The sequence below is a fragment of the Temnothorax longispinosus genome, chromosome 6 (genome assembly GCF_030848805.1).
Source record: "Temnothorax longispinosus isolate EJ_2023e chromosome 6, Tlon_JGU_v1, whole genome shotgun sequence".
In the NCBI taxonomy this organism is placed as follows: Eukaryota; Metazoa; Arthropoda; class Insecta; order Hymenoptera; family Formicidae; genus Temnothorax; species Temnothorax longispinosus.
The window spans coordinates 7,826,897-7,852,606 of record NC_092363.1 but is presented as its reverse complement, the minus strand read 5'-3'; the positions used below and the strand labels follow the sequence as shown (position 1 = coordinate 7,852,606).

The window sequence follows — 25,710 nt, the reverse complement described above, 5'->3', positions numbered from 1 at the left end:
TCCCAGTTAAATCGATCGTAAGCGATTCAACTGCGAGATATCACAAAATGTCGCGAGACTCACTTTAAATACAAGTTGAATGTCGATTCATATGCTTGATTTACCAAAAGACAAATAGGATTTATGAATATAATAAATCGCAAAATAAAATGAGATATATCTAAAATATATAAGTTAGATTTACTGATTTAGAATATTAAAATATAGATTAAAAACCATTAAACAAGACAAAAATTATAAAATTTATCAAAGTGAGAGAGAGAGAGAGAGAGAGGGAGAGAGAGAAAGAGAACCGTGGTGAAGATGTTTCTAATCATGTCAAGTATATGTTGCGATCCGTACAATTCCTTTATTAGCCGTGCTCGTTTAACGACTTCCAGCATTGACAAAGAACAGAACAGCCGCATACCGCTAATAGTCGCGCTTTGATTAGTTTATCTAATTAAGTTTTGAACAAGTAGCACCACTCTGACCTTAATTTCGCCAAGAAGTTCACCAAATACCGAACGCAGAGAACTCGTGGCAAACGACCCTTTTGGAGATCACTGTGGTCAGCGAAACCAGTATTGGCGAACGACGCAAATGTCATCGAGAGAATTCGCTAACTTCGTGTACTTAACAGAGACTCGATACCGCAGATGCGGTTCTCGTGAATGAAAATTAGAACATGAATATATATCGGCGATCGATTAATTACTTGCATTTCACCGCAATGACAATTTAGAAAACATATATTATAGGGTGGCCGGGTGGCCGGGTGACCTAGATAAAATATACAAATATAATATTTTAAAATAAAATAACATTTAATTTTTTTCTCGTGAACCAATTTGCTGAAATAATATTTAATCAATTTATCGAGAAAATGAATTTATTAGTTATTAATAAATTTAATAAAAAGTTATTATTAAATATTAAAGTTATTATGGAAAATAATTATCCTGAAAACAACCAATATACAATACATGTGAAAGGTTTATAATTATATTAGTGGATAGTTAATTACCTAGGATTCATGAAGCACGAAAACATATCGAGACGCGTTACACGCACAGTATACATTGAGATAATCGCTATCAATACAGTATTCCTAGTGGAATTCAAGCTTACTTTTATAAGCTTACTTTTCACCTGTCGCTTTATGAGCTTGGGAATGGTGTAGTCGACTTTATGCCGAGATTTCCGTTAAATAATGGGCATACATAAAGAATAAAAGAGAAAAGTCGAGTTAGACGGGCACGGAAAGGAGCGTCTGTGCGGTAACACGCGGAATATACCGGGCATTTGATTTTCATCTAGCAAAGGGAGAACAAGCCCGGCTTGAATACGCCTTTCAAAAATAGAGAACAAAAAAGGGAGCCGAGGGAACATGAGCGCGCACGAGAAACAGGAGTGCGCGGTGGGCTCGAAACGAGAAACAGGCGAACTAGGAAACGCGAGTGCAGCAGTTACGGGATTAAGCACAACTAAACATCCCTTAAACAACTCGGTCATAAATTCGCCGGGAAGATTAAGACGCCCTGTGCCGCCCCCGGCACAACTCCTCCTTTCTGTGTATGCCCCCGAGGCTCCGAGACGTTTGCAGGGATACGAGAGGAAGAAGCTTGCGGTTCGCGCAGCTTTCATCCTCCGCCATTTCTACTTTCTCCCCCCCCCCTCTTTACTCTTCCCATCTCACGTTCAACATACGCATGTTCTTCTTCCCGCTCTCTCGTCGCTATTATTCTCTCGTCCGTCTCCACCAAACTTTTCGGCACCCGGTGAACGAGCTTTAACTAACTACATCTGATTATTGCGGTTAGAAGAGATAAATTCACTTAATTTCATCCTCCAAGCCTAGTCAGGCAATGTCCCCTGCGAATAGCGTTGGCCCGGCCACTGTTGAGAACTAAGGAAATAGCCGCGTTTAGGGAAACAGCGGGACGTCTCGATTCACCTACGGTTCCAAAGTTTCGCGCTCGACTATACGGCAACTCGAGCGTTGCTCATGTCCACGTTCGCTAATAACGTCGTATCGAATGAAACAGACGATCGATGAGGGGGAAAACACTATGGATACCGTTGCTGCGTCAAAACGGGGTGGAGATCGTCGTGTATATTATAATACGAGTAACGATGTTTGCGCGAGACATATGCAACGGTAGCGCGGCACAAAGTATCCGATATCGACGGAAATCGATACACGAAGCTGGGTTCAAACTTGCGTCTTTGCGTTGTGTTTAACTTGGCGTAAGCTATTTAGTTTTGTATGTGCATGTATATACGTATGTATGTACTATGTACGTATCTATCTTCCGACTTATTACCACGGCAGAACGAATCGCGGACTCGCTTGGAATCGACGCTCAATTAATTTTCTTTATCCCGCGCCTCCTTCACCGTTGCCTCGATATAAATAGAATTCCTCATGAATTCAATAAAGGAGATCACGACCGCTGATAGCCGATAGTGGGGCGACTCGTGCGGTCCTCTCCCTCTCTTTCTCTTTCTCTTTCGCCCCATTCGCCCCATTCAGTGTATCGATTTTCCTTCAAAACGTATTAAAGGTATTCCGAATATACTTTCCGTGTCGATGAGTAGCCATCCGAGGTGATGGGCCGTTAAAAGCTGTTCTCGGTCAAGTGTGGTAAAGTGCTTGCACGGATCGATGGAAACGAACTCGCGCGACGTTAAATGAATGCCGTCAGTGTCTAGTAGAAAATCTTGGAGGAAATTCTCCTCTCAAAAATTCATCATCCTCTTCCGACCGTACGTACGCTGTTTCCAAAGCAAACACAGCGAGTTAAACGTTACTCTAGACATAATATTGACACTGAAGCATCTATACGGCACTAGCAGTTGCTGTATTTAGTCTTTAAAACAAAAGGAGACATTCACCTGCTTATTTTTCTAAATATATCTTTGTAAATCTTTGTAAATCATCATCAAATGCAACATACAGATAAAAAATCGAGTTACAAAGGTGAGTCTTTTTTCTTCGCTCAACCGAATAGATTTTGCTTCTCAGATGAATACAGAATCCCCACTCCTATCGAGATATTTATTCTCCGTCTATCCGAAGCCAATGTTATTGCTCATCGGATAAATTGAAAAATAATTCCAGCTCGTTTCTCAGTAACAATATCTATCCAGGTCACTTGAAATTACGTTACATATCGATGGTACCGACCAGAAAAGATGAGAGTTAAACAATAATCAAGAATTGATCATAAAAAGAGATTGAGAAAAGCGCCAAGTACCATATAGTATAACACACTGATTTCAATCAGTAGTTGTCAAAAAAAAACCTTCGTTTTTAATCAACTTTCTCTGACTAGATCATTATTCTTATCAATCGATAAAAAACTACAAATATAAAAGTTAAAAGAAGCAAAATATTAAATCACATTAATGTATCACAATCTCTTTTTTTTTCAATACTTTCTTTGGAAAATTTCCTTTGTATGGCTTAGGATGTTATTATCTCAAGCTCTTCGGATACTAAAACATTTTCCGTGATCTCCTTACCAAGTCTTGGTAGATCAAAGAATAACTCTGTGAAAAGGAAGGGAAAGAATGACTCTCGTTCGCTTTGGAAACATATGTCTTCAAAGTTACGAGGTGACTCAGGCAAACTACGGCCATTTTAACATTAGCCTTGTAGGCGCCCTTTGAACTTGCAAGCTCGTTTCGCCGGCTCGCACGGCGTTCGAACGTTAATGGCTTCGAACAGAAATTTTGCCGTAACTGCATGCGTTTCAGTTTACATGCTGTAGAGCGCTGTTAACATCGCGTTTTGAATAGATGCGAGTGTAACGAGCTACCGTGTATACGCATTGATTAATCGATGCGGCAACAACCCGATTTATTAGAGCGCTAACGAAGCTTAAATCGTGACCTGGGTATCAAAATGCTAAATTTTAAAGAGTCGGATATCTATCTATAGCATTATCTATTTTTATACTGTCTACAGCTTATTCTCGCGACATAACTCACGGATGATCAAAACAAAGATAGAAGTAACGACTTACCGATGATACTTGACGTGCAAAGTTTAGTTTTCTTTAACAGAATTAAAGCATCCCTTTTTATAAACTGACGTCAAGTTATAAGCTGTTACACGACGCTATTAAAATTTGTCCATGATGTCCGCGACAGTATCTATATATACTTCACCTAGTTTTAAGAGAAAACTTTGGTCTTAATCTTCGTGCGCGTATATCATCAGCCGAAAGACACTTAAAAGTAAGTTTCATAAACTCATCGTCTCAAGTATATCAGCGTATCGCCGTCGACTATGGTATATCCTGAGCTACAGCGCAAGTGGATACTTGTCTCGATTTACGCGCCGATTTTTTGCGAAATTCGACTCCTTCGCACGCTCTCTCTCTCTCTCTCTCTCTCTCTCTCTCTCTCTCTCTCTCTCTCTCTCTCTCTCTCTCTCTCTCTCTCTTGTATACGCGAATTTATTCTCATTATCGATTCCCATTCCACTTGAGCAACGTGAATAGGAAAACGACAATGCGTGTTATCAGTGACCCACTGGTATTCGAACACGCCTCTCTATTTCTTTCGCCGATATGCCTCCTGATACGCAAAAGTGATACAATGCAAGAGCGCCCCATTAAAATGAGAGAGACAAATTTGGGCAGGTAACACAGAATTGTGCCATTATGAGATTGCAAAAGATTGGCGTTTCAATTTCCCTCTTGTCGTATTTGGACAAAGAAAAAGAATCGCAGAGAACCCTCCCGTTTACATTGAAAAGAGCGTATTTCAGGGGTCTTTTCTCACCCCCCCCCCCCCCATTATATTAAACAAACTCAGAAACAGCGATATAGGTCGCAATAAATATCACATTTTTTCAACGTTATTCTATTTTTTCTGTATGTCACCCAATTTGCTACTTGCTTTTTATATCCACGTACTATAATCTTTTTATCATAAAAACACTAAATGCCTTATCACCGATCTGTGATTTTAGTTGGCACAAAAATTTTCTTTTTCCCATTTTTCCTAGTCATGCAACAATTAAATTCATTTAGAATGAGAATTATTATGTAAATAAGCCAAGAAAGTTATTTGTCCTAGAACAATATTGTGTAACAAGATTTTGAAGATACGTAATGACCAAAAACACCCAGATTATGCTATATTTGTGTGAAACTATAAGCCATTTCAAGAGCCTCGTTTTATCGCTAAAAAATTTCTGTTATGACACATATCCTCCACACAATGACGGATTCAATTATTTTTCTCCTGTTATCCCATCATCCTTTTCCGCGTGACAAATCTCTTTTACACGGAAACAAAAAGAGAGTAACAGCTTACTGACGTCAGAATAAAGGCCTTCACACATAAAATGTCGTAAGGACGTAAACGTAGGCGTAAGAAAATCGATCAATCCCAATCAAGTATTTCCCCCTACTGTGGTTACGGACAGCACAATACTTGATTGGGATTGGTCGATTTTCTTACGCTTACGTTTTACGTTCTTACGCGATTTTATGTGTGAAGGCCTTAAGCCCGGCGACATGAATTCTTCCTGGAAAGTGGCGTATATACGGTAACGTCGGGATACCTCGGCGGACGGAGAGGCGCGACACATAAGGTAAAAGTACCAATAACTGGCCACTTAAGCATACGAAGAAAATAAATCTTAAATCTAATACATAAAATTAATTTTATGCTACAAAAAACTTTTTTATTTAGGAAGTTATAACTATTTTCTACTTAAACGAGTAAAAAAAGTGATATTTTTTGCGGTATTTTATTTAAATTAAATAAAAATGTAGTAGACATCGATGTCCCAATACATGACCAGCCAAAATGCGATTCTCCCAGCGTCCAAATTATGAGGTCCTAGTAACTAGCCATGACTTTTTAAGTGTATTAAAATAATTTTAATGAAAGGAATTTTATTTTGCAGAGTAAAAGCAAGAAGAATATAATAAATAAGTTAATAAAAAAACATTAGAAAAGTTAAAAATATAAAAATATTGGATAAAGAAATGCTAGTAGGTTAGAAAAGATATAGAAATTAGAAAATATCTAGTCTTAGAAAAAGTTTTTACAGTCTAATAAATGATTTATTTTTATTATTAATGTTTTAAATAAATAAATTTATTTATTATTAATTAAAAAATAATTTTACAATGTAATAAATAATTTATTTTTACTACTAATTTAATAATTAGATTTAAATCACTTAAAACTTCAATACAACACATTTTAACAGACTGTTTATAATAGTTGTTGGTGCCCTTTTATATCAGAAAAGGATCATAAGTGGTAACATAAGTGTTAATATAGTACCTTTAGCATTTACATTGAACAAAACAGTTATGCTTTCTTTCTCATCACCATGCACGCATGTACAATTTTATAAAGACTTTGATCCTTTACGAGCCATTAATACACTGTCTGCCTTTGGAACTAAGAAAAAAGAACTTTAATCTAAAACAAATACTCTTGATAGATGGATGTCAGTAGGTTTAACTTTTGTAAATGTTCTTTCACTTCTCTGAATTAATTCTTTAAAATATCTTCTGTTGCTGATGCTCAATTCATTGTCAAATTTTTTGCGATACTTGGAGTCACATCTGGATGTCTACGACAAAAACTTTTCCACCAGTGCCTGCCTGGTTTATTATCCTTTAAAGGAGACTCAGTGATAAGTTTCTGCAGACATTGAAGATGTTGACTGGATTTTCTATTGCAGCCAAAGAGGTTTCCCTGTAACAAAATCTCAATATCTTCAGTGTGCAGTGCAGAAACTGATCACTGAGTCTTCTTTCAAGGATAATGAACTAGGCAGATACTGATAGGAAAAGTTTTTGTCGTAGACATCCAGATGTGATTCCAAGAATCACTCAAAATTTGACAATAAATTCAGCATCAGCAACAGAATTAAGATGTTTTAAAGAATTAGTTCAGAAAAGTAAAAGAACATTTACAAAAGTTAAATCTACTAGACATCCATATCTGTCAAAAGTATTTGTCAGATGAAAGTTCTCTTTTCTTGGTTCCAAAAACAGACAGGCAAAGAATTTACAATTTGAGGTTATATACTACATGTCAATAAAAATGAACGAAAGAAATGCATAAAACAGAAAAAATATAGAATTTAGTACACTATCATTACAATAAGTAATGTTTACAATAAATATACTTACAAATTTCGTACAGAAAACTTAAAAACAAAGCACAAAAACTCGAACGCGTGTTGCGGCTAGATATTAGGACACACAAGTAAGCACTTGAGATGACGATTCGCCCGATAACTGGACAGCCGGCTAGTTTTCGGGCAGGCAAGATTGTCACATACCGATTCATAGCCATGCAAATTTTTATTGAAAAAACAATTTAAATGAGCAATTTTTCATTTTTTATTTATTATAAATATTCTTAAGATTGTGTAGAAACTGTATTTATGCAGAAATATCTAATATTATGATTATTATCATCTTAACAAGAATCACACTTTCCTTAGCCATATCTTAAAGAATCTATGAAGACTCACGGTGCATTTGACTACGATAATTCAAACAATTTTTAAATATTTTAAACAAAATGTTTAGTGGCATAATTTTTTATATAAGACACTAAATAACCAAATAACATAAATCAGTAAAAATATTTTTCTTACTTTATGTATATAGCTTAACAAAAAATAAAATATCCATCAATGGCCAAGTAATGGGACATGGCCCGTCATTGGTACTTTTACGTAACTAAGGTAAAAGGCGGCTCTTCGCTTCGAACCAGCACCCAAGTTACGTCGATATTTCTTCGCTCGACGTTTATAATAAGCGTCCAGCCATCTCTATCTCTCTCTCTCTCTCTCTCCCTATCTCTTTCTCTCAAGCGGAACAATATCGAAGGCGCCAGTTTATATACCGGCAACACTTTTATGCTCGAACGCGCGGCAACGTCAACGTCGCCGATAGCCCGGCGCTAGCCGAGAGTAGCAGTCTATATAGATACGACGAAGTTTAACGACAAACGAGGTTCATTATACTCGAGAAAACAAGGCCCAATGTATATACACGGTTGAAGAAAAATATAACAACATCGATCGCGCGTAACAACGTATATCTTGGTACTTAGACGCCACGCGGCTTTGTGTATCGGCGCGGCGTGGCGCGGCGTACCGGATGTACGTGTGCTTTAAACGCGCAACACAACTACGGGCTGCACGCTGCACGGAAAACGCTCGATATCACGAGCGTTCTATAAGGTTACAAGTACAATGACCGGGCCTTGTCCGATTACTTGGCCATTGATGATATTTTATTTTTTGTTAGCTATTACATAAAGTAAGAAAAATATTTTTACTGATTATGTTCTTTGGTTATTCAGTGTCTTATATAAAAATTATGCCACTAAACATTTTGTTTTTTTTTTTTTAAATATTTAAAAAAATTGTTTGAATTATCGTAGTCAAATGCACAGTGAGTCTTCCATAGATTCTTTAGATATGGCTAAGGAAAGTGTGATTCTTGTTAAGATGATAATAATCATAATATTAGATATTTCTGCATAAGTACATTTCTACACAATCTTAAGAATATTTATAATAAATAAAAAATGAAAATTGCTCATTTAATTGTTTTTTCAATAAAATTTTGCATGGCTATGAATCGGTATGTGACAATCTTGCCTGCCCTAAAACTAGCCGGCTGTCCAGTTATCGGGCGAATCGTCATCTCAAGTGCTTACTTGTTGTCCTAATATCTAGCCGCAACACGCGTTCGAGTTTTTGTGCTTTGTTTTTAAGTTTTCTGTACGAAATTTGTAAGTATATTTATTGGTAAACATTACTTATTGTAACTGAGAGTGTACTTAAATTCGTATTTTTTCTGTTTTATGCATTTCTTTCGTGCATTTTTATTGACATGTATATATAACCTCAAATTGTAAATTCTTTGCCTGTCTGTTTTTGGAACCAAGAAAAGAGAACTTCATCTGACAAATACTTTTGACAGATATGGATGTCTAGTAGATTTAACTTTTGTAAATGTTCTTTTACTTTTCTGAACTAATTCTTTAAACATCTTAATTCTGTTGCTGATGCTGAATTTATTGTCAAATTTTGAGTGATTCTTGGAATCACATCTGGATGTCTACGACAAAAACTTTCCTATCAGTATCTGCCTAGTTCATTATCCTTGAAAGAAGACTCAGTGATCAGTTTCTGCACTGCACACTGAAGATATTGAGATTTTGTTACAGGGAAACCTCTTTGGCTGCAATAGAAAATCCAGTCAACATCTTCAATGTCTGCAGAAACTATCACTGAGTCTCCTTTAAAGGATAATAAACCAGGCAGGCACTGGTGGAAAAGTTTTTGTCGTAGACATCCAGATGTGACTCCAAGTATCGCAAAAATTTGACGAATGAATTGAGCATCAGCAACAGAAGATATTTTAAAGAATTAATTCAGAGAAGTTGAAAGAACATTTACAAAAGTTAAACCTACTGACATCCATCTATCAAGAGTATTTGTTTTAGATTAAAGTTCTTTTTTCTTAGTTCCAAAGGCAGACAGTGTATTAATGGCTCGTAAGGATCAAAGTCTTTATAAAATTGTACATGCGTGCATGGTGATGAGAAGAAAGCATAACTGTTTTGTTCAATGTAAATGCTAAAGGTACTATATTAACACTTATGTTACCACTTATGATCCTTTTCTGATATAAAGGGCACCAACAACTATTATAAACAGTCTGTTAAAATGTGTTGTATTGAAGTTTTAAGTGATTTAAATCTAATTATTAATTAGTAGTAAAATCAAATTATTTATTACATTGTAAAAATTATTTTTTAATTAATAATAAATAATTTATTTATTTAAAACATTAATAATAAAAAATAAATCATTTATTAGACTGTAAAAACTTTTTCTAAGACTAGATATTTTCTAACCTCTATATCTTTTCTAACCTACTAGCATTTCTTTATCCAATATTTTTATATTTTTAACTTTTCTAATGTTTTTTTATTAACTTATTTATTATATTCTTCTTGCTTTTACTCTGCAAATAAAATTCCTTTCATTAAAATTATTTTAATACACTTAAAAAGTCATGGCTAGTTACTAGGACCTCATAATTTGGACGCTGGGACAATCGCATTTGGCTGGTCATGTATTGGGACATCGATGTCTACTACATTTTTATTTAACTTAAATAAAATACCGCAAAAATATCACTTTTTTTACTCGTTTAAGTAGAAAATAGTTATAACTTCCTAAATAAAAAAGTTTTTTGTAGCATAAAATTAATTTTATGTATTAGATTTAAGATTTATTTTCTTCGTATGCTTTAAGTGGCCAGTTATTGGTACTTTTACCTTAGCTCCCAATTTCGTCGACGCGATAGAAACTAAAGTACGTATTCCCTAATCGCGACAGATACAAAGACGCACGTGCAGATTAGAAGTGATTAAATTAATTTAATCATGCCAAAGCGCCGCGAAACGTTGATCAAAGAGAATTATGCAAAATATAACCAAGAGCATAGTGTGTCACATGCGTAACCCGCTTCAGCGCTTGCGTACTCGCGTCTCCGCGTAACGCCGCGTACATACAAGGAAATTAAATTACGCGAGCAACGTTACGTTAGATCATTTTATGCCACATTTGTCGTGCCCAAAGAGACGTGAATTTCACTGCGATATTTTACATCTTATAGACCCTCATATAGGTTGTGCCGAGAAACGCGAAAATGTCATTATGCGGAACGTCATCCGCCAATAACGATGTTTCATCCTTCAAGTATCAGAGTCTCGAAATTAGAATAAGGATCGATATCTCAAGGATCGGGATATCTTAAGTCATAGGCAAACGATCGGATAGGACAGGCGATATATAGGTGGGTATCGGTTGGATCTATACATCTTTATCTCGGTCGATTGCATTGTTAGCATGAAGCGCATTGTTTGACCGTCATATCGGCGCGAGGCCTCGGGCAACCAATCAGCGTTTGCGGTAGCCGTGCCTTATCAAAGATTTCCACCACCTAGCCGCAGGGCTTAAATCAACCTGTCCTCCGACGATCCTTTCTCCAGTTTGCGCAACTCTGTCGCGAGGAGAGTAGCAAACTAGTACTAGCAATAAGAAATCAACTCTAATTGCCAGACTTCGGGTAAGAACTCGTAATGAGCACACAAGATATCGCTGTTCGTAATCTTCGAGTATATCGGACGATCGATCTATCACGATCGACGAAACGTGAAAAAATTAGGAATAGCGATTCGCGATAACGCGCATCATTATTGTCGCATTCGAAGACTTCGTATGGACAATTTATAACGATTTAATTATCCGCGCGTGCGCGCGCGCTACACACGCGCGTGACATTAATTAATATTCATCGATAATGGAATATTAGACAACACGTCTGTCGCGATATAACCGTGTGGTGCTCATCAAGCAATAATAAGCAACGGTAATTACTCGTTAATTGGATGACGCCGCGTTTTAATAACCATTTCGCAATATGGAAACGCGCGACAGGTCGGTGTGCGAAAATCCTTGGGACATTCATAAATGGCGATTGTGCAGAAATATCATTCTGACCATTGTAAAAAAAATAAAAAGAATATAACTTGAGATATAACTTAGGCTCATGATATTACACTATACCACGGTACTTTTTACCGCATAGTCGGCCGTCGCATTTATACATCCACTTTACGATCTCGGAAGTAACTCGGCGACTTTAACGTAAATCTCTCGCACAAGGTCGTCTTTAATGTCATATCCGACGGTCGCCTCGTCAACGAACGTTCGGTAAATTGGTGACGTAATTACGGGTCTCTGCTTGCTCACGGGTTTAACTATCTTATGAAATAGCTCGTAACGGCCGATCGGAACCCATATCGTTTTACCAGCGAAAATACGTATGGGAACATGCACGTAACGAGTCCTGCTAGCGACGTGCTGCTACAGCTGTCGAACATCCGCCGGTGTACGTGTAACTACCCTCCAAACGATGCACGGGCGTGTGCATGTATATGTGTGTGTTTGTGCGTGTGCGTTTATATACGTCTTGTATGCGCACACAGGGTGCTCACACAAAAGAGTAAGTACCGAAGGCGAAGGGATGAAAGTAGCGAAGATGAGTTTGAGTTTGGTCCGTAGCGCGCGTCTCGTTAATTCTTCGTCCCATGGCATGTCACTGCATTGTTTGCTCGGGAAAAGGGTGTTTATTGCCCGCAGCTCGAGACAAGAACTATCGTGTCATCTGTACGCGTTATTTACACGAGTGTGCGAGAGAGCGAGCGAGCACGATTCTGTCACTACTGCTCTCTCCTCTCTGTGCCACGTTTTAATGATCTCGATCTAACGAGCGTGTGTAAGATGCGTGCGAATCTCAAGAAAGGAACGTACAGAACGACTTTAGGATGAAATCGGATTTATTAAAAAATCCGAAAAGATAGCATGGATTTTAATGCTACAAGAAATGCGCGTATTTTATCAATTGCTCCAAAGTTTCAATAAAAGTCTATTATTTATACATCTATAAATAAGAGAGTATATGAGACTGATCAAAATTGAATTAATTTGTTATAAACTCATAAAAACTAACAGTCTTTTCCACGAATAAATAAAGAAATATAATTTTACGTTAAGCGTTATTTATAAATGCCTTCCTCTTCTTTTAGCAATGTTTTAAGATCATTCTATTAAAGAAGATATCGCGCGACTTTCAATCGATATCGAAATTGGAAGCGAGTAATGAAACCTTCTTTCCCGATAGGTCGGGCATTGAAACGGGTCGAGCTCTATATTTTTGTATTTTCGCTCTCGTCCAAACGGGGAGAGTTGTACGGTCGCGGATCAGTGAGCAATCATACTTGAATAGGCGCCACGCACACGAGAGGCCAGCGTGCGTATTCGCGTGTACAAGCGTGGACGCACGTTGATTCGAAATCATTGTGCCATACCCTGTCGACAATCGAACCTCGACGAACCTCGAATTTCGTATGCTACCGCACGAATTTCCCCTCGAAACGAATGATACGCGTGGGTGGATCGGAAAGGTCGACTTGTTTCTTCTAACGGAACAAAAATATCATTCCATGTAGATCCGATAAATAAGGCCACTGTCTACTACTGTGTACTAGTGCAACAATCAACGGAGAGACACATTCTAAGACTTTTACGCGAGTTGGCAAATTTAATTTTCGGATTTCGTGCACTTGTGACAAATTCTTCTACTTGTGTCAAAACGCGTGTCGCCATGATAATACCATGTCGCTAAAATAAAAAAACCTTTGTGACATGATCGCGGATAACATCTGGTGAATAAGCTTCTCTAGAGAGAAGCGCACGCGATAAGACGCCAAGAATATTAAATATGTCTATAATATAATCCAGAAATATGTTTCTGGGTAACTGTTTTGCTTATAATAAAGATGTAGAAAGAAAATAAAGAGACACGGCAGTGTCTCGCGCCAAGTACGCGCGGAGCGAGACACTGACCGACCGTGACTCTTTTAGATTAAACACGCACACACATAAGGTTACTAGTTCCAACATCGATATATAAATAATTTTTAATTCATATAGGCTGCCTCTCAACCGTATTTTTGATATTCTTGATGTAATATTAGAATAAAAGTGTCATCTCAGAAAAATAGAAATATTACTTAACTGTATCAATTTCTAGGATTTGTTCGCACATTTTTCGTTGTTTTCATTGTTTTTCACGATTGGTATTTATTGAATGTTCTTAAAAATTTGTACAACGCATTCAAAAAAATACCACAGATATACATATTTCATTTAGACACTACTATGCTCGTAATACAAACAGCGCGCTACGCGAATCCATCAAATGCGCCATCGCTATAATTCAACCGTGTATTTTGACCATATCTCTGAGTTATTTCACGTTTCGTGCAACTCGTCATAAAAAAATACAAAAAGGCGCAAAAACCAAAAGCAAACGGATAAATTGCAACTGTTATGAAACTGGTGTGAAGCTAGCGTCGCATTTTTGCGGAAACTCCACAATTATTGGAGTTCTGACTTCCTTTTCAATAGTCTAGAGTTCCTGCTGTTTCCAACAAATAGTTTCTTGGCTTTAAATCCAAAAAAAACGCGTCAGTCAAACTGGAACGCTAGGTTCACGCAGCGTCCTCACTTTTCTACACAAGTTCCCCCTCTTGATCTCATCAGATTTTGCGAATCTATAGTTCTATAACAGTTCTATAAAAGTTTCTGCCATATAAAGCAAAAAAATTAATTATAAAGTACGAAAAAAAATTCAATGTAACGAGTATACCGAGTTGAAGACGCCAGTTGAAAGCTCGGAGGTCCATTATGGTAAAATATTTTTTCGAGTAGTTCTGAGCATATTGAGCCTTCTTAAAGAGTTCCGAGCGTTAGTAGTTGTGTTATATTTTCCAAATAATATAACCGAAAAATTCTCATGACGGCCACGATGAAACTCTAAAGCAAATCTCGGAGTTTTTCCGTTTATATAAAATAATTTTTCGAGTAGTTCTACCATTAGAAGCATTTTTCCAAAGAGTTCCGGGCATGCATTGTTGTATACTTGTAAATAATTAATAACATCTCGAAAGTCATGAATTTAATACGATACCCCAACTAGGTGAGACTCTGTCCGTATTTTCGACAGTTCTGCGAGTTCTATTATAATTTTCGTACAGTTCTGAACGTGTTCGAAGAACGTTTTCTAAAGAGTTACTGGCGATAAACTTCTATTTAATCATTTTTTAAATAATTTTTATCGCTCGAGAAAGACGCATTTACGTGTATATGAGTGAGACGCGGTATAGGAAATCTCGGAGTTCTGGGCTTATATAAAATATTTTTCTTATAGTTCTGAACATATAAAAGCAATTTCTAAAGAGTTCCGGGCTTTGGCATGTTGTAAAATTTTTAAATAAATTAATAACGCTCGAAAGTCAGGAATTTATCGAAAATATGTGAGACGCTGGCCGTATTTTCGACGTTCTGCGAGGTTTTATTATATTTTCGTTACAGTTCTGACGTGTTCTAACGTTTTCTAAAGAGTTCTGGCGATAAACATTATTTAATCATTTTTTAAATAATTTTTATCGCCCCGAGAAGACCATTTACGGGTATATGGTGAGACCGCTTGTAGGAAATCTCGGAGTTCTGGCTTATATAAAATATTTTTCGTATAGTTCTGAACATATAAAAGCAATTTCTAAGAGTTCCGGGCGTTGGCAATGTTGTAAAATTTTTAAATAAATTAATAACGCTCGAAAAAGTCAGGAATTTATCGAAAATAGGTGAGACGCTGGCAGTATTTCGACAGTCTGCGAGTTTTATTATAATTTTTCGTACAGTTCTGAACGTGTTCTAACGTTTTCTAAAAGTTCTGGCGATAAACATTATTTAATCATTTTTTAAATAATTTTTATCGCCCGAGAAAGACAGCATTTACGGGATATGAGTGAGACGCTTGTAGGAAATCTCGGCGAGTTCTGGCTTATATAAAATATTTTTCGTATAGTTCTGAACATATAAAAGCAATTTTCTAAAGAGTTTCCGGGCGTTGGCATTGTTGTATCAATTTTTAAATAAATTAATAACGCCTCGAAAGTCAGGAATTTATCGAAAATAGGGAGACGCTGGCCGTATATCGACAGTTCTGCGAATTTTATTATAATTTTCGTACAGTTCTGAACGTGTTCTAACGTTTTCTAAAGAGTTCTGGCGATAAAACATTATTTAATCGCCCGAGAAAGACGCATTCTATATGTTCAGAACTATACGAAAATATTTTATATAAGCCAGAACTCCGAGATTTCCTACAGCGTCTCACCCATATACCCGTAAATGCGTCTTTCTCGGCGATAAAATTATTAAAAAAAAATGAGAATAAATAATGTTTATCGCCAGAACTCTTTGAAAAACGTTAGAACACGTTCAGAACTGTACGAAAATTATAATAAAACTCGCAGAACAGAAACGGTCGAAAATACGGCCAGCGTCTCACCTTTTTTCGATAAATTCCTGACTTTCGAGCGTTATTAATTTATTTAAAAATTTTACAACATTGCCAACGCCCGGAACTCTTTAGAAATTGCTTTTATATGTTCAGAACTATACGAAAAATATTTTATATAAGCCAGAACTCCGAGATTTCCTACAGCGTCTCACCCATATACCCGTAAATGCGTCTTTCTCGAGCGATTAAAAATTATTTAAAAAAATGATTATCGCCCTAGAATAATGTTTATCGCCAGAACTCTTTAGAAAACGTTAGAACACGTTCAGAACTGTACGAAAATTATAATAAAAACTCGCAGAACTGTCGAAATACGGCCAGCGTCTCACCTATTTTCGATTAGAATTCCTGACTTCGAGCGTTATTAATTTATTTAAAAATTATACAACATTGCCAACGCCCCCGGAACTCTTTAGAAATTGCTTTTATATGTTCAGAACTATACGAACGAAAAAAATTATATAAGAACCAGAACTCCGAGATTTCCTACAGCGTCTCACCATTATACCCGTAAATGCGTCTTTCTCGAGCGATAAAAATTATTTAAAAAATGATTAAATAATGTTTTATCGCCAGAACTCTTTAGAAAACGTTAGAACACGTTCAGAACTGTACGAAAATTATAATAAAACTCGCAGAACTGTCGAAAATACGGCCAGCGTCTCACCTATTTTCGATAATTTCCTGACTTTCGAGTGTTTATTAATTTATTTACAATTATGACAACAATGCCCAATGCCCGAACTCTTTGGAAAATGCTTCTATATGTTCAGAACTACTCGAAAAATATTTTATATAAACCGGAACTCCGAGATTTCGCTTAGCGTTTCATCGTTTTCCGTCATGATTACTTTTCGGTTATTAATTTTTTAAAATATAACTACAAATTCTACCGCCTCGGAACTCTTTAAGAAATGCTTCATAACTACTCGAAAAATATTTATACTAACGCTCCGGAACTGCTCTCAACTCGCGTAATACCTCCGTTACATTGTATTTTTTTGTAGCTACCCTCATAAGTAATTTTTTTCTTTTCTATGGCCAGAACTCTTTATAGAACTGTTATAGAACTATATAGATTCTCGCCAAATCTGATGATATACAGATAGTGGAACTTGTGTAGTACAAGTGAGACGCTCGCGTGAACGTCTCAGTTCATGTACGACGCGTTTTTTTGGCTTAAAACGCCAGAAACAGTTTGTTTAAACTACAGGAAACTCTAGAACATTTGAAAAGGAAGTCAGAACTCTCTAATTTGTGAGTTTCCGCAAAATGAAGACGCTAGCTTCACACACCCGTTCATAGAAAACGGTTCGTTTTTATATATTTTAAAGTGCGGCGAGCATAAATACGTTTGTTCCTCGCATCCTGGATGTTGTTGGGCGAACAATAAGACCATGCTTTATATGTTACATAATTTAAATAATATCCTTGAGAACAATATTATACCTGAGCAATTCCTTAAATGAGGTCGCGATATTTTGATGTGATAAAACTTATCAGACGATTCTCTTTTACAAAATGTTTCTCATCAAAGCATAGCACGAAAGATTGTAAAACACTATCCAGTTTGTTTTTTGATCGATTTGATCAATACCCGGAAATAAGCAAAACTTTACGAAATACTTTAATAAGAAAACATTAATTTCAACCTTTTCCTGTATCGCAAATTCAATCCTTGATTGTATCAATCAAAACACAATCAGCGTGCGGAATTAAATAAATATGAAAGATCATAGAATAAATAATTAATTAAATACATTTATATCTATTTTTTGCTATACTCGATAATTATAACGGTTGAAGTATGATCAAGATAACTAATTGTGTGATAATAAAAAATAAAATTTTAACCTGAAAAGTCTGTAAAAACCTTAAGCAAAAGCTGCTTTCGTAAATTATACTTATTTCAAAAAAATAACTTTTAATTTGACTATTGTATATATTATAAAAAATAATTATGCATACTTATGCACAGAGCTTCTTTCAATATAAATGTTAGTTTTTTTTTTTTAAGCACCATAATACTTATAGACTTTTTGTGGCAAATTCCCACATTACCATCCGTGATTTTTAGACAGAAAGACTCACCATTATTAATCGCAGCCAAAGCGACGGCGCCGAGCAACCATGCGACGACGCTGACGGCGGACATCTTCGTTTCCCTCGTCGCGGTTTCCTCCTCACATAATACGCGCCTTCCGTGCGTTAGAACGAGCTGGAACAAGGAAGACGCATTACGTTAAACCGCGCGTGTGCGCGATGTCACAAGATATTACAAGTTCGGTCGCGCGTTTATCTTACAAAGGCGACGGTTTCGTAAACGCCCGGCTAAGTGCTGTACGCCCGCGCAGCCGTTGGCGTTGGTGGAGTACTGGCGAGGAAAGCCGAGGAAACGATTGTGTTAGCGTCGCAATTTGTTACGCGTAATCTTGCGCGCTTCCCACGCATCCCATTATACCAACAACAGCGGATGTCGCGCAATAATAATTACTCGATCAAGCATGTGTCTACAAAAATATTATGATAACATATAACCACGTAACAAATTGCAACCTCCAATTTTTATTCCCCTCCAGCAGTTGAAAATAAAGGCCTTCATTCTTTGAATTATATCTATAAAGACATCTCTGAGAGATACACGTCTTGAAATAAAATTCTGTTTAGCTTACAAATAACAACTTAAGATAACTTGTAGATAAAATATTTTTTCTCTCCGTCCTTTTACGACCATCTAACGCGATAAAACATGTTAAACATATCACATTCCTAAAATAAAAATTTTAAATAGATATTTATTAATTGCTACACTGCACTGATTAGAATTATTGTTATACTGGTTTTTATATATTGTCATGTAAATTTTTTTTATTGCAAAAAAATTTATTCTGGAAGAAAAATAACTGGAGATACGAGGGCTTACAATTAATTAACAATTCAAGAATTTTCACTCGCGACCAGTATAGCGCAGGTTGAAAAGCCAGATGCAAAAAAATTTGCAACAACGTTTCTATTTATTTATACGAGAACAATCGCTCTAATGTCTAATCGACCGATTCGTAACAAGCTATATTTAAAGAAATGAAAAGAGAGAGAGAGAGAGAGAGAGAGAGAGAGAGAGAGAGAGAGAGAGAGAGAGAGAAAGCGTACATTTATTATTGAGCGCCCTGGGATACCATCCCCTCAGAGAGAGAGAGAGAGAGAGAGAGAGAGATTTTCTCAGATTTCCTGTACACTTTCGTTCGTATATGAAATTTTTGAATAATATAAAGTCGATTTTCTTCGACTAAAATTCGATTGCGCGCAAATTTTTTTACAATTCTCTCTAAAATACAAATTTAATTGCAATAATATTTCAAATTTATTTAGTTTTTCATCATTTCTTTAAATGTAAAGTCTATCGTTTTCTACTAAAATGAAAAATTTTGCTGAAGAAAAATTTACATTATAAATATCAGAGTAAAATATCATTTTTACATTTATGGAAAAATCCACTCCAAATAACTCTAAAGTCCTTATATGAGGAAAAGCGTGGGAAACTTGGAAAACACCCTGTATGGTCGCACACGATCTACTAGAAATTTTATTCGAGAATTTCCCGGAACATGCGGATGATTTTCTCGAGCGTCCGCGCTTTCTGCTCCGCGAGATGGTCCCGAGAAGCTGCTCATTCGTCACGTCGAGATAGCGTCGTCCTCGGACGGATCCGCGGAAGGCGCAACGTCCTCCTACCCATATTATAACCGGTATAACCGTTAGCGAAATAGCTTGCCGTGCCTCCCTCGAGTCGCTTTCAACCGTGACATACTCCATTTATACAAATCACGCGCTGTATCTTCGTGTCAAAACGTAATCGCCGCCCCGTTTTCTTCGTCCTGTTTATTTTCGCAAATATTTCATGTAATCTACTAAAAACGCTACAACTTGAGACTCGAGCTAGCTTCATCAGGAAAGCTTGTTATTTACGATACAACTAAATTACAGTGTCACAAAATTTGCAGATGTATTATTTGATCAATTTGAAGTAGATTGTTCTTCAGCGAAAATTACATTTCCGACATATTTTCTTATGCTGTCTTTATTTTTAACATTTATATTTTATATAATTAAATATTTAAGATATTCATAAAATTGTAAAAATTAAATTAGCATTTTAAATTCAAACAAAAACCGAATAATGCGATGAAATTTTAATTTAAAAAGCTATCTGTATTTCTTAATCTACTGCTTGAGCCAGATATCGTTCTAGAGTGCTAAATACATGACCCTTTTTCTCTCTTTTTTTTCTTTTTATGTTTAACCAGAGCAGTGAAAGCGAAATAGGTAACACTATCGCTCTATCCACACCGACCGCTGCTCTCGCAGCTCGCAACTACCACACGAACCAGGCAACCCTTCAGACACACGGTTCCCGCTGGTTCTCCGCTCCTTTCATCCCAGTCCGCTTTACTTTATGCACCGGTTGTGCGCGCGCGGACTTTATATCGTCATACACTGTGTGCTTCGAAAACCTGAAATTCCGCTTTGCTACGGTTTCGCAAGACGCCACAAGCCATACGTTTCGAGCAAAATTTCGGCGTGCTTCCAAGCCGCGCCGTGCGCATAACTAATACATATGAATAATACAAAATGAATTTTTTGCGGTAACTCCGTTTCGCAATAAAGCTACAATATTACATCACACATTCACATATTTTATTTTCATAATCCTACGCAATATGAACTGCGTGTTCTTCATGCAATGAGAACATAAAATCATATATATTATATATATATATCTATATAAATTTAATATCGGAAATGTTGTCAAGAAGAGCTGTCATATAAAATGCATTAATCAATATATGTATTTTAAAAAGTTCTTATTTAACTCTTTGTTGTTTTTCTTCTCTCATAATGTACTCACATACTATAAAATGTTCCCTTTATTCACAAGATTTTTGTGATATAGAAACAGAATAGACATGCAGTACTGAAAGCACAGCGTACAGCGTATTTCAATAAATAGCAAAGAAATGTGGATTATCAACATTCTTGATTAGGCTACGACAAGAAACAACAGCGAGAGAAGGCAACAACTGTTGCTTCGTTTGAGCATGGACAAAATGCGCGCGCGCAACACTCATATAATATAAAATTGCATCCGGCGCATTTTTCAAGATAAAAGACTAAACGCACTTCCGCGAATGCACGCGAATGTACCTACATATACGACCAAAGAAGCGAGACGGAACGCCGTGGAGCTTTCGTTTATACGTAGTTATATGATAAGATCTTTATATTTGTATCTTCTCTGCAGTGTCCACACTGCAGAAACGAAAGCGGGGCTCGCTGAGCTGCAGATAAGGATAATAATATTTTCAAGAAAATTTCCAGCAGATAATTCACAAGAAACCTTAGAAGAGAACATTAATTACAACGCAAACTATACGTTTTCAGAATAACGTAAAATTTTTAAGAGAAATTAAAACGTATTGATATTCAAAGATAAAGGTAGCAAGCATTCTTGCAAAACAGAAGCATCAGTAATGAATGGTACCTCGGCATTCTCTTATTAGTTGCCATTAATTATAAAGAGTACAAATTATATTTGGATCACTCTGATTGTGAGTGGAATAGCGATGTAAGTCATTGAAAATAAATATTCTTTTCATGTACATTATCTATTGTGCGCAAGATAGTTAATATTTTAAACGCCTCCCACACAACTCATCATTCGCAACTAGATAAGTTTAATTTCTCAAAAACGCAAGTCAGCCGCGATCATCGCCGCTACGCCACAACACGACAATAGTACTGAACAACAGAATTATGTTTCCATATTATTAGAAACGCGTAACTCTGCGAATTTCACCGTGATAGGAATTTCAACTCTATAATTTAAAACATAAAGTTAAATTAGCCCACATCCTCACTCTTTTTCCATATCAGCAAACAGCCCTACGTTTCTAATCTGCTAAACATGCGCGCGGTAAACAATGGTCGTGATACTCGCAATTAGCGTGAGCAACACGTCGTAGAAACGTTATTTTTCAAACGTTTTTTGGAACGGGACAGTTCATATCTCGTCGGGACCATCCAGCTTTGCGTTTGCTTTCGTGAAACCCGTCAGACGGACGGGCCCTCTAACGTTTATTTACACAGCTCAAACACATTTTTCATTCTCCACGTACGACCTGTGGTACGTGGGAAACATTATTGGCCACCACGTAACCGGCACCCACCACGACCATTAACATCATTACCAGTATGAGCAATAACGACGGCGGGATCGCTATCGTTTGGCCGCACGAGATGTTGATCGATCATTCGTGAACACTGACGAGGCAAAACGGAGGCGCAGGATACCGATCTCGCGACAAACTAACGGGCACCCGGTAATAATTCAATGTAAACGCGCATAAGTGCTATTAATAAGATCCGAAGGGAAGCACGGTCGAGTATCGTGAATGTATGATTGAATAACATAGCGCGCGCGCGCACACACACACACGAGATACGAATATATTGCGCGAAAGCGTATTTTGTGGGGATTATCTGATGTATGTTGATGAAGGAGTGCGTGAAGTGTACTTGTAGAGTAAAATGTGTATGCGATCGTAACGGGTAGATCTGGCGGCATAGAAGAACAGCCGTTTCGCGGAAAGCGTATACACATCGCGAAAGTAGGAACGCTCGTTACGCGCGTTTCAGTTCGGATCGCTCCCGAGTAATGCCGTGGCGTAATTTCGGCAACGGGGCTCGCCGCTGAAACGAAATGGCCGGGTGTTTATTCATGCAAAGCCAACACACTCCGAAACAACTCACCACATCTCTGTGCTACGTAAATGAGGTACTCGGGTATGTCCCGGTGCCTCGTTGTTTGCTATCTTACGAGCGTCTGCGGATGCTTATAAAATGGAGATAATTAACGCAGCGTCTAGAGATAACGGGCACACCAATTTGCGGTTATCTCTCCCTTTTGTCTTAGGCGTTGCGCCGCCCGCACCTTTCTAAGCACCAAAAACGCATTAAGATAGCGCTACATGATATGAAGATTCACGCAACTTCTCACATAACTTCGCAGAACGCAAAACGCCATTTCTGGAAACATCCCGCACCGTAAATTTGTACATACAATATAATACTGCTAAAATTATTAGCCACAAAAAACTCCTGCTTTTTTTCAAGAATGATTGAAATGTATACCCCAATATAGGTTTTTTACTTCAGTATATTTTATGTGCAATGAAATTCGATTCGCAGTGAGCGTAATATTTTTGCGACTATTGTTAATCGCATGGCACTGCATTCGGTCTCATTTATTTCGAATTATATTTTTACGATTTTAACTCAATCTATATATGTTTGGTTTCAGCAGGAAATAATTCTGCATTTTTCGTAAGAGATTTTAGATATTACGTTTATATAGGGGTCTGTCGCTACACGCAAATATTATACATTACGGAATGGTACTTCATTTCACACGAATAAATCGAAATTACTTACTTGAAGTTAATGGAATTATGACCGCGCGTTTGATCGATGTAATTAGCAACGACCAATATTTGATGAGTCTAAGGTACATACTCCGCGCGCGAGCTGACAACTAAATATCACATTGGAGCTTCTGATGCTGCAATGCGACGAAAAACAAAGGAAAGCAATATATTGAGCATCATGTATAATAGCATATTTAACTATTACATATCAGTTGATGCATTATTACATTATTATAATTTGCAACTAATTAAATGTACTAAACGAATAATGATGCTACATAATACGAGGTAATATAATGTGTTGATACTATAATTACAGTAGGTAATTATTACGTAAAAAATATCACGTGAAACAATTATTTCAGAAATCATGTATTCAGTTTCAAGAAAAACGAGCCGCATTAATAAATTATATCAAAGTTTATTAAATTTCACCTTTAAAAACGTGAACGTTTAAAATAACAATACATGTCATTTTGAAAGAAAACGTTATATGTGTGATGTATATGTGTGTTTCACATATTATGTACTATATCCGAAGAATTAACTTTTTACGGAATCGCGAATAATTTCGCTTACCTAATACCTATCGCCAATCATCAAGAATCGTCCTACTTCGACATCGTTGTCGGAAGCGCGTCAAGTGTAAGACGCCCGCTACTTCCGCGTTTTTCTGCTTGTGTCTAGCCTCCAAACGACGATTAGTAATTCCTCACGCAACTTCACTATCTGTCACTCGCGAAGCTGCATTCGTAATCAGAGTGCCGCCCCCGCGCCGTTAAGATCGTCACGATCACTAAGCAAGCCAACCACAGCGCGACCAAAGAAGCTCGTTCATAACGGCAAGAATGGGCTCGGGAAGCTCCGGACGCGTCGCACAAAACTGTCACACGGATGTTACGAACACAACATACGAGCTAGGAGCAATCACGTCCTCCTAGCCGCCACTGCCGCTGCTCTCGTTCCCGACGCAGCTAATTAATCCCGAATTTGAGACGCGCGCGCGATAATGGGAATCCCCACGGGCGAGTTTTAATTAAAACTCGGGCCCCCTAGCTCGTCGCTCGTCGCTTTTCGCTCGTCGCTCGTCGCATAGCGTACTTGACCTTCCTCGCGGTAGGCTTAATTGAATCCTCGTCGATAGCGAGACGCGACGATTACGCATACGCGCGTAGATTAAGCGTGCTCGCATGTTGGCCGTTATCGCGGATATACATGCCGCAACATAGATACCCCATTGATCCAACAGGGCGTTTGTATCGCGGATGGATCGTGCCAGCTGATCCACCAAAAGCCCCCTGTCAGCCGGTCTGGCCACCACGAGCCGCTATCACTGATTGTGAGTCCGGTGGCGGTACAATCTACCGTACGACTACTACACCGCGACTCTGTCGCTGCTGTCCTCCGCTACTGCTCCTTCGTGACGATCCGTCACTACTGGTCACTACTTGTCGCGCGCGACTGTCTCTCTCACTACTGTCCGAAATCCTGTTTACCGTCTCCCCAGTACTACTGTCCGCACTCCTTCCTGACAATTCCGAAACGCTCGTCGATATCTCTCTCGTATCTCGCGACACTTGACCCGTGACCGATCGGTCGAATCGCCTCTCGAATATGTCACTATTCACCCTCGGCAGCCGCCAGCGTCCCGGCGGCTGACACTCGCGCGAACTTGGCGCGAACACTCGAGCGTACGAGCGAGTGCACGTCGCGTTTAATTGCGCGCGCGTTATCAATTATCATCGACGAGGAGTAATTAGCCGAGACAAGTACGAGCGCGATTCACTCATAGTCACGCGACTTGTCCCGCTGTTCACTGGAATCGCGGCGAGGGTGCCCGCACGCAGAGATGCGCGCGCGTACGTGCGTGCATATAGATGTGTTGTATTTGTACGTGTGTGTATGTGTATGTGTGTGTGCGCGCCTGTGGGATCCAGGTCCAACCCTGGCGCGATGCGATGGAGAACTGACGTCCTGACGGGTTGCAGCGCCCCGACGACGGGCGTCCGGTGAACCATCCGCCGTGAAGCGAGCGGCGGGAGATCCGCCACCCATTCAACCCCTCCTCGTATCCGACACCCCTTCGTATCCCCTCCCCATACAGAGCGGCACGGTGCTCCGCTTTTGCCCGTGCCACCTTGTCGTCGAGAGGGCACCGTCGTACGCGCCCGCGCCGCCACGAGAAATTTACACGAAATTTTTTAAAATATCATTCGTGCTATCGGAAACGAATTTTT

At 38.0% G+C, this 25,710-nt stretch overlaps 1 protein-coding gene across 3 annotated transcripts in view; it reads right to left on the bottom strand.

The window, feature by feature from the left end:
• Positions 1–25,423, bottom strand: part of LOC139814115 (neurotrimin) — a 278,622-nt gene extending 253,199 nt beyond the window's left edge. For 2 of the 3 annotated variants that reach the window (XM_071780135.1, XM_071780137.1), the window contains exons 1-2: positions 24,053–25,423; positions 18,084–18,210 (exon numbers count right to left, since the gene is read on the bottom strand). In XM_071780135.1, coding sequence (XP_071636236.1) covers positions 18,084–18,147 — 64 coding nt within the window. In that variant the 5' untranslated portion in view covers positions 18,148–18,210; positions 24,053–25,423. Of the gene's footprint in view, positions 1–18,083; positions 18,211–18,296; positions 18,407–24,052 lie in introns of those variants that run through there. The other variant, XM_071780136.1, reaches the window with a different exon arrangement.
• Positions 25,424–25,710: the final 287 nt, after the last annotated feature.